This window comes from Mus musculus, chromosome 6 (genome assembly GCF_000001635.26).
Source record: "Mus musculus strain C57BL/6J chromosome 6, GRCm38.p6 C57BL/6J".
Classification (NCBI taxonomy): domain Eukaryota; kingdom Metazoa; phylum Chordata; class Mammalia; order Rodentia; family Muridae; genus Mus; species Mus musculus.
The window spans coordinates 66711217-66722026 of record NC_000072.6 but is presented as its reverse complement, the minus strand read 5'-3'; the positions used below and the strand labels follow the sequence as shown (position 1 = coordinate 66722026).

Genomic DNA, 10810 nt, shown 5'->3' with positions numbered 1-10810 from the left:
TTGACAAATGGGACCTCATGAAACTGCAAAGCTTATGTAAGGCAAAAGACACCGTCAATAAGACAAAAAGGCCACCAACAGATTGGGAAAGGATCTTTACCTATCCCAAATTGGACAGGGGACTAATATCCAAAACATATAAAGAACTCAAGAAGGTGGACTCCAGAAAATCAAATAACCCCATTAAAAAATGTGGCTCAGAGCTAAACAAAGAATTCTCACCTCAGGAATACCGAATGGCTGAGAAGCACCTGAAAAAATGCTCAGCATCTTTAATCATCAAAAAATGCAAATCAAAACAACCCTGAGATTCCATCTCACACCAGTCAGAATGGCTATGATCAAAAATTCAGGTGACAGCAGATGCTGGCGAGGATGTGGAGAAAGAGGAACACTCCTCCATTGTTGGTGGGATTGCAAGCTTGCACAACCACTCTGGAAATCAGTCTGGCTGTTCCTCAGAAAATTGGACATAGTACTACCGGAGGATCCCACAATACCTCTCCTAGGGATATATCCAGAAGGTGTTCCAACTGTTAAGAAGGACACATGCTCCAGTATGTTCATAGCAGCCTTATTTATAATAGCCAGAAGCTGGAAAGAACCCAGATGCCCCTCAACAGAGGAATGGATAAAAAAAATGTGGTACATTTACACAATGGAGTACTACTCAACTATTAAAAAGAATGAATTTATGAAATTCCTAGCCAAATGGATGGACCTGGAGGGCATCATCCTGAGTGAGGTAACCCAATCACAAAAGAACTCAAATGATATGTACTCACTGATAAGTGGATATTAGCCCAGAAGGTTAGTATACCCGAGATATAAAATACAATTTGCCAAACACATTAAACTGATGAAGAACGAAGACCAAAGTGTGGACACTTTGCCCCTTCTTAGAATTGGAAACAATCACCCATGGAAGGAGTTAAAGAGACAACGTTTGGAGCTGAGACAAAAGGATGGGCCATCTAGAGACTGCCATATCTAGAGATCCATCCCATATTTTGCCTCCAAATGATGACACCATTGAATACACTAGCAAGATTTTGCTGAAAGGACCCTGATATAGCTGTCTCTTGTGAGACTAGGCCGGGGCCTAACAAACACATAAGTAGATGCTCACAGTCAGTTATTGGATGGATCACAGGGCCCCCGGTGGAGGAGTTAGAGAAAGTATCCAAGGAGCTAAAGAGATCTGCAACCCTGTAGGTGCAACAACATTATGAACTAACCAGTACCTCGGAGCTCTTGACTCTAGCTGCATATGTATCAAAAGATGGCCTAGTCGGCCATCACTGGAAAGAGAGGCCCATTGGACAGGCAAACTTCATATGCCCCAGTACAGGGGAATGCCAGGGCCAAAAAATGGGAATGGGTTGGTAGGGAAGTGGGGGGGATGGTATTGGGGACTTTTGGGATAGCATTCTAAATGTAATTGAGGAAAATATGTAATAATAAAAAATATTTAAAAAAAAAGAAAACAGAGGTCAAGAGAAAAATCTCTAGCTTGGCTTAATAGTTTAAAAAAAAACAAATGCCACCTTTTTTTTTATTATTTACTTATTGAGTGTACACACTCCTGCCACACGGTATAAGTGCCCGTTAGCAACCCACTTGTAGATGTTACCTCCTTTTACTGTGTCGGTCCTTGAGATTAAGTGCCTGTGATGAGACTTGGTGAATTTGTCTCATCAGTCCATCTTGTCTGCCTAAATGTCACCTTGAGTGTAGGAAGAATTTGAATTAAGAGAGTAACCAAAGTGGCAGTTATAATTAGAGCTGAAATAACTTTATGATAAATTATAAAAAAGGAGATGATGACAGTTATTTGTCAATAAGAGACATTTGTCAGTTTCTTCTTTATCTGAGTATATGATATAAAATATCCTGTTAATACAATCACCAGAGTTATTTAAAGAATAGGCATGGAAGTATAGTCCATAGCAGGAGCCTATAGGCTTTTGTCTAAACTGTGGAGGAAGGATGATTTATTTTTTTCCTGGTGGAGAAATGCAGCATGCTCTGCCAGAAGCATCAAACTGAACATGTAGCAAAGAGCAGTCTTGAATATCTGATCCTCCCACCACTACTTCCTGACTGTAGTAATTACACATGTGTACATTACTATGTGTGATAATACATACAATAGTTACTGTTATGTGGTGCTGGGTTTCAAACCCAGAGATTCATCCTTTGTACATATAGAGGCACGAACTCTACAGACTGACCTACATTCCAGCCCCATAGCCCATTTCTACTGACAATACAGTTGCATTCCTTCACCACTGTGTTCTCTGTAAGAAAGATAACTTTTCTTAAGTGTTTTATGAAGGAGGTGACATATTTGTAATTTTAGCATCTGTGTTATTAATTTCTAGATGTTACCCTGAGGTATTGAGGCTACAGGGAATGTTTTACAAGAAAGTGGGGCACCTTGGGAAAATCTGAAATGTCTTTGTACTTTTGTTAAAGGAAATATTATTGTTACTTTTATTGTGTTCACAAGGACTGGGATCAGTTAATCCACACAGACAGATATGGCCTGGAGAGAATAGCTCACACATGGGAAAGCCAGAGCTCAGCTGTTCCTACTCTACTGTTCTCCTGGAAGTAGGGAAGTTCACTTTTCCATTTGATGGTGCAACTTTGTAACAACCTCAAGGTCAGAACTCCCTTCTCCAGATGACACCATAACTATGGGTCTAGAGGGAGATGAGCTGATGACATTCCTGCTTTATAACTACTTCTTAGGGCCGCATTCTGTAAGGATTTTCATCAAAGGCCCAGCTGGTGGGTGTGTCTTTTTCCTTTTCATTAATAGTGAGAGCTGTAAGTAGGAGGTAGAATAGGAACAGGATTCTGTAAAAATGTTTGGAGAATCTCCGTTTAGAATTTTATTTTTGAGCAATTCTCTAGCATAAACAAACACAACAGATTCTTGTAGACATAGGAACATCAGTGTAATGATTTATAAATAATGTAGATTTCAGCTAATATGGTTTCCAAAGGTAAGACTGTTGAGATCAATTGCAAAAAGTGTGTGGGTGCTGATGATGTAAAATAGCACTTTAAACATTGTTTTTCACTCATGAGAAGGAATGTCTTTAAAAACCGTAACTCTTGCTAGTGTATGCAATGGTGTCATCGTTAGGGGCTAATTATGGAATGGAACCCTGGATATGGCAGTCTCTAGATGGTCCATCCTTTTGTCTCAGCTCCAAACTTTGTCTCTGTAACTCCTTCCATGGGTGATTGCTTCCAATTCTAAGAAGGGGCAAAGTGTCCATATTTTGGTCTTCGTTCTTCTTCAGTTTCATGTGTTTTGCAAATTGTATCTTATATCTCGTGTATACTAAGTTTCTGGGCTAATATAATACATTAAAATGATCTGAAAACCCTTAGATGTTTGTGTAAGTATCAAAATAGGATTTCAGGAAGATTTTTTAAAAAATACTTAGGGTTTTTCTCTTTTGTAGGTCTGGTTATAATAAAGATATTGATTTGTATAAAAAAAAAACCCAGTAACTCTAAAACAGAATCTCTATCTGGTCATCATTGGTGAGTTCTTCTTTGTCATAATGTGTTGAAATATGTGTGGGTCTTAGCATCACATGTTCTATTTTACAGGAGGCTCCCAGCTCCATGTCTTCAGATGAGATTATGTGACCTGTAGAAACTATGGAACCTAGGAAAATAAAATGGGACCATTGCCAAGATAGGAGTGGGTTTGTAGTTAACAATATAGGGACAAGTAATAGAACAGTGCAAGTCATTTGATCAAGAAAAGGGGCAAAAAGGGGCACATTAAGGAGGGGGAGAGAAAAGAATGTGGGAAGAGGGTAAAGGGGAATTGTAGGACACAGGGATCTGAGAAGGGAAATGTAAAGGGGGCCTCCTTAGGTAATGAGGGAAACATAAATACAGGAGAAGGTGGGAGCAAGGTAACAGAGCATAGCAGAACACAATTGCTTTGGTGGGGAAATGGAAAAATGGATGGGGGATTCTTACAAAAGAAGGAAGGAGATAAATGCAGGAGGCACTAGCGAGGTAAAATAACAACAGGGATGGCTGAAATGCCATTAGAAATGTTCTACCTCCCCTCCCCCTGCAAAATAAAAGACATCTAGTATATGTGTTGAGCCAGCAGTTCTTTAGAACTGCAGTAGAATCTCACAAAAGGTTTAATTGGGAGGAGAACTAAACTGGGAGATATCTAGGCTTATTTATAACCATAGTTAATGGTTAAATATTTAATAGGTGTGGAGTTACACTTATGGTCTCCAACTGTATCTTTGTCTTTAAATCCAGATTTGAGAGATGTAAGATCTCTCAGAAAAAGAAATAAAAACAGATGAATTAAGAATGATATTTTGCTAACTAAAACACTAGGATTATTATGAATTATCATTGAAATCCTTTAGAAGTATTAATCATGCCATGGAGATTTTCAATTTTGTGTATAACAAATTATGGAATATGAGACTGACGTGATGTTTTCAATTTCCTTTGTGATTTTTTTTCACAGCTCAGCATGTCTGTTCATTTGTACAAAGTGATTTATGTTGTGTGCTCATCACTATATTTTTAGGTGTTAACTACAAAATGACGTGATTTAAGTCATAGGACTGGAATTTTAAGATATGAGGAGGCTCAGGTGTAATAAAGGCCCACAAATTGTGGATTCTCTATAGATGTGACTGGGACTGCATGTAGTTTCTACAGCATTTGAAAAAAGAGAGAAGATACATAGAGAGATTTACAGAAATGTAGGAAATTATGTCCAGTTTGGAACATCAAAAGTTAGAAAGAGTAATCAAGAATATGTAGCTAATCGATGCCTCAATGTAGGGAATGCCAGGGATGGGAGGTGGGAGTTGGTGGTTGGGTCGAGAAGTATTATCATAGAAGCAGGGAGAGCAAGGATGGAATCCAGGGTTTCTGGAGAGGAAACTGAAAGGGGGATAACATTTGGAATGTAAGTAAATAAATTATCCAATAAAAATAAGTATCTAAAACAGAACAATGATGTAGATATACTAACCAGAGAATCATAAGTTTGATGTATCTAATATTTTTCAGATATTTGAAGTATGCTTCCTCTATGTGCTTAAGATGAATACACTTTCTGATTATGTTTTCATTAAATAATATCCTTAATTTTCAAACTGGGCTTGGAGCTATAGCCAATATATTTCTTCTTTTTTTCTACACTATGATAATCCTGTGTCACAGATCTAAGCCCATGGACATGATCTCCTTTCAGTTGACCTTCATTCACATAATGATGTTTCTCACTGGAGGGCATGCTTGGCTTAAAGATTTCTTAGGGTCATTGAACATTGGCAATGACTTCATATGTAAGGCAACTGCTTACATAAACAGAGTGATGAGAGGCCTCTCTATCTGCATCACCTGCCTCCTGAGTGTGTTCCAGGCTGTGACGATCAGTCCCAATACCTCTTTGTTGGCAAAATTTAAACATAAACTAAAAAAATACATGATCTATTCTTTCTTCTATTTTTGGTCTCTCAATTTGTCATTCAGCATTAACCACATCATCTATACTGGTGCTTATATCAATGGGAGTGAGACCAACCAGCTGAAGGTGACTAAATCCTGCTCACTCTTCCCCATGAACTACATCATCAGGGGACTGATTTTAACCATGACAACCTTAAGAGATGTGTTTCTTGTAGGAGTCATGCTGACTATGAGCACATACATGGTGATTATCTTGTTCAGACATCAGAGGCAATGCAAGCATCTTCATAGTATCAACCACCTGAGAGCCTCCCCTGAGAAAAGGGCCACTCAGACCATCTTGCTGCTGGTGGTTTTCTTTGTGGTCATGTACTGGGTGGACTTCATCATCTCGTCCTCCTCAGTCCTGTTATGGATGTATGACTCGGTCATCCTGACTGTTCAGAAGTTTGTCATGAATGCCTATCCCACAATTACTCCTTTGGTACAAATCAGTTCTGAGAAGCGAATAATCATTATATTAAAAAGTATGCAAAAATTATGGCACCAGATTTTTAAAAAAGTGTAATTTTCCTCTTATTTATACAACAATTTGTTTATTTTATTTGTATGTATCAGTTTTGGATCGGCATGTATGCATGTGTGCATTCCTGGTATTTATAGAGTTGAGAAGAGCTCATGAGATCCTCTGGATCTGGAGGTACAGATGTTTTTAAGGTGCCATGCTGGTGCAGCACCAATACTTTTTTCCTTAAAAAACAGATTTTTCTTAAACTGTTTAATAGTTCAAGCAGCAAAGCAAGATTCTTCATATGATTTAAATAGAATTTGTAGTATTATACTTGTTCATTCTTTTGACAATTCTGATAACAATAAGTATATGGTTCTTAAGTATGTTGTGCAACATAAATTCATATTTCCACAGGATTTTCCTTAGTTCCTCCCTTTCACTCTTTATCAGAAATATCTCCTAGATATTGATGTTACTCAAAAGATTATCCTTGCTGCTAGTAAGTTTTAAAAGATTTTTAAAAAAAATATTTTAATGTACTCTAATGATCAAGAATATTATAAATATTTGATTGTAGCTTTAACTCTAGTTCCTAGCTTTAATTTCTATAGTTTCATAATAATAATGAGTTTAAAGTTTCTAGTTTGTACTACTCATTAAGGATTAAATATTTAACAAGTCTTATATGAAATTTCATGTGCCTGAAATTTGTCCTTCAATTATTTCACCCTTAGTAAAATATTGGTGAATAAAAATTTTGTACATATACATACATGATATATGACATGTTATTTGCGTATGGGTGCATGCATGGATATTTGTGCATTGATGAAGGGTGTGTGTGCATGTGGACATGGAAGCCTGGAGACAAATTTGGCTTCTTGGGAGCCTTCTTGGCCTGGAATGGGTTGAAGTGGGTCACAGCCTCCGAAATGGCTTTAAAGACTGATGGTCTCTGGCCTTCAAGCTCTCTAACTCAACTGAATGCCTGCTGATAAGTTCCAAAAAGTCCTGCAAATGTTCTTGCTTATTCTATGGTTTAAAATCGCTGGTGTCTTTTCTCTGTGCTTTCTTTAGCTCCTTATATCTCTCTGCTTTATTTAACTCTTTATGCTTAAAGAAACACTAGGGAAACTTAGATCTTTCTTATTGTTCTGTGCTTCCTTAAGCTCTGAAAACTTAGCTTTATTAACTCCTTATTACCTGTGCTTTAATAAGCACTGATATCTGGAGATTAACATGTGCTGTTTAGCAGCAGGGAATTGAATAAAAGGATTTATTGCTAGTGCTCCTTTCTCTGGTGAGTCAGCCTGTCTGGCTAAGCTGGGTATCCCTTTGTGAACCACACAGGAAAGAAAGGAAAGTAATTAAGATGCTTTATAGTAGTCAAATATGCACAGACACATCCATATTCATAACCTCACACTCTGGTCAGGGTCTAGTGTAACAATCAACTTGACAACTATTCATGCATGCTTACATATATACATATATATATGTATATATAAACACACATATATACACACACATACACACACATAGACACACACATATATACACATATGCACATACATATAGACAGACATATACATTTGGATGCATGGATGGATGGATGAATGAATGGATCTGGCAGAGCTCCCCAAGTCGAACCATCCGAACAGCAACTTAATTTCTCTTCTCTGGCTTTTTTATACTATCTTTGACAAAAAGGTGTTTTTTTCAAAAATTTATTTAATCTTTTATTTATTTAATTATTTACACTCCATATTTTAGCCACATCCCATACCTTCTCCCTGCACCCCTGTCTCCATGAGCATGTCCCCAAACTGCATCTCCCACACCTTACCAGACCTCTAAACTCCCTAGGGCCTCCAGTCTCTTGAGGATTAGGTCCATATTCTCTGACTGAACCCAGACCCAGCCGTCTTCTGCAGGATATCTGTTCGGGGCCTCATATCAGCTGCTGTATGCTGTCTGATTGGTGGTCCAGCTTTTGAGAGATCTTGGGAGACCAGGTTAATTGAGACTGTAGATTCTTCTACAGGGTCGACCTCCTTATCAGTTTCTTCCAGCTCTCTCCTAATTCAACCCCTGAGGTCAGCAGTTTCTGTTATTGGTTAGGCACAAACATCTGCATCTGACTCTTTCAGTTGCTTCTTGGGTCTTTTTGAGGGCAGTCATGATAAGTCCCTTTTTGTGAGTGTTCCATAGCCTCAGTAATAGTGTCAGGCCTTGGAGCCTCTCCATGAGCTGGGTCCTATTTTGGGCCTATCACTGGACCTTCTTTTTCTCAGGCTCTGCTCCATTTCCATCCCTGCAGTTCTTTCAGACAGGAACAATTATGGGTGAGAGTTTTGACTGTGAGATGGCAACCCATTCCTCACTTGATGCTTTGTCTTTCTGCTTGAGGTGGGCTCTACAAGTTCCCTCTGCCCAATGTAGGGCATTTCATCTAAGGTCCCTCCCTTTGAGACCTGAGAATCTCTTACCTCACAGGTTTCTGGTACATTCTGGAGGGTCTCCCCAACCTCCTACCTCCCCAAGTTGCCTGTTTCCATTTTTTTCTGCTGGCCCTCAGGACTTCAGTCCTTTTCCCCATCCAATACCACATCATGTTCATCTCTTCCCTACATGTCCACGTTCCTTCAAAGGTCCCTCCCTCCCTCCCACCCCCTTGAGATTGTTTTCTTCTGCCTCCTCTGAGGCCTCCTCACTTGGTCCCTTCTGCTTGTTGACCTTTGTGAGATCTGTGGACTGTATCTTGGCTAATATCCCACTTGTTAGTGAGTACATACCATGCATATCATTTTGTGTCTGAATTACCTTACTCAGAATGTTATTTTTCTAGTTCCATCCATTTGCCTGCAAAACTCAGGATGTCTTTGTTCTAAATAGTTAAGTGGTATTCCACTGTGTAAATGAACTCCATTTTCTGTGTCCATTCTTCTGTCATGGACATCTGGGTTGTTTCCGGCTTCTGGCTATCACCAACAAGCCTGTTATGAACACAGTGGAACACGTTCCCCTGTGGCATGCTGGGGCATCATTTGGGTATATCCCCCAGGCTGGTATTGCTATGTCTTCAGGTAGATCCATTTCTAATTTCCTCCAAACTGATTTCCAGAGTGGTTGTACCAGTTTGCAATCTTACCAGCAGTGGAGGAGCATTCCTCTTTATCCATATCCTCATCAACATTTTATTGTCACCTGAGGTTTTGATCTTAGCTATTTTGATTTATGTAAGGTGGCCCTCAGGGTCGTTTTGTTTTGTAATTCTCTGATCACTAAATACTTTGAATATTTCTTTGGGTGCTTCTCAGCCATTGAAGATTCCTGTGTTCGAATTCTCAGTTTAGTTCTATACCCCATTTTTCGTTTGGGTTGTTTGGTTTTTTGATGGTTAGGTTCTTGAGTTCTTTATATATTTTGGATATTAGCCCTCTAAGATTTTTTTCCCAATCTGTAAGTTGTCAATTTGTCTTATTGACTATGTCCTTTGCCTCACAGAAGCTTTGTTCTTCAGAAAATTACCTCAGAGATAAAATATTACATAAAATGGGAGTTACAGAAGGATGTAAATATTATGTTGAAATCAGTGTTTCATTATAATATGACATTATAAGTTAAAAGCAACATTTTTTTTTCATGGCCTTGCCTTCCTGTAGTGCATACATGCATCTTTATCCTTGTACCAAAATGTTTTTCCTTGAACACAAATTTTCTGATATCTATTTTTCTTTTTAGTGTAAATATGAAAACTCATTGTATTTGTTTATTATGCAGTCTTTACTTACTCTTATGGGGAATGAGCACATTCTATTCTTTCCCCCACCCCCCATAGGTATATAAACTATTTATTAACAGCAAAGGCCCAGAGACTTATTTCTTCTTGGATACACCCACAGTTCGGCCCCTGTGGCCAGTGGTCTTGGTGTGCTGACCGGGGGCACGAAGGCCCCAAAAGTGGCACAGCCCTCTATGGGCTCGAATTTTCTTCAGCCGCTCCAGGTCCTCACGCAGCTTGTTGTCTGGACTGTTGGCCAGAACCTGGCTGTACTTCCCATCCTTCACATCCTTCTGTCTGTTCAGGAACCAGTCTGGAATCTTGTACTGTCATGGGTTCTGCATGATGGTGATCACTCGCTCCACCTCATCCTCCGTGAGTTCTCCAGCCCTCTTGGTGAGGTCGATGTCTGCTTTCCTCAACACCAGATGAGCATAGCTCTGCCCCACGCCCTTAATGGCAGTGATGGCGAAGGCTATTTTCTGCTGCCCATTGATGTTGGTGTTAAGTACTCGTAAAATGTGCTGGAACTTCTCAGGAATCACTAGAGACATGGCGGCGGCACAGACGGCAGCGTGTAGGCCTCCTGTGGAAGAGCACATTCTATTCTTGATTCTCACTTTATTACATCTTTATAGCAAGGCAACTATGACCATCTCTAAAATTTTCTTAAAATTATTTGAATCAAATCAGGGGTTCTATAGAATCTTTATTGCTTTTTCTATATAGTATTATTACAAGACAGCACATTTTTTTAGGTTTGCAGAAATCTGCTGGAAAGGGTAGGTCCATACCTAGTAATGGTTATATATGTAATAATAACACAAAGCATATTAATAGCAGGAATCTTTCCTGAAATGTAATTTCCTTGACCTTGCCTAAAGGAGCAAATCCATCATAGCTTTTCCGTCCATGGTGGACCCATCTCAGGAAGATTACTTGCTGGTTTTTAGCTTCTCCTAGATAGCTCCTGGCATCGGCTGTTTTTATTTTTTCTTTTTCATATGCTCCTCACCTTGTATGTTGAG

At 39.0% G+C, this 10810-nt stretch overlaps 1 protein-coding gene and 1 pseudogene across 1 annotated transcript; one reads left to right on the top strand and one right to left on the bottom strand.

Annotated features, from left to right (window-relative positions):
* The first annotated feature begins 5137 nt into the window (after positions 1 to 5137).
* Positions 5138 to 6055, top strand: Vmn1r36 (vomeronasal 1 receptor 36). Its single transcript, NM_134166.1, has one exon. It carries the CDS (start codon positions 5138 to 5140, stop codon positions 6053 to 6055), a length of 918 nt encoding a protein of 305 aa, NP_598927.1.
* A 3779-nt stretch (positions 6056 to 9834) lies between these two features.
* On the bottom strand, positions 9835 to 10351 carry Gm6794 (annotated as a pseudogene).
* Between the last annotated feature and the right edge of the window lie 459 nt (positions 10352 to 10810).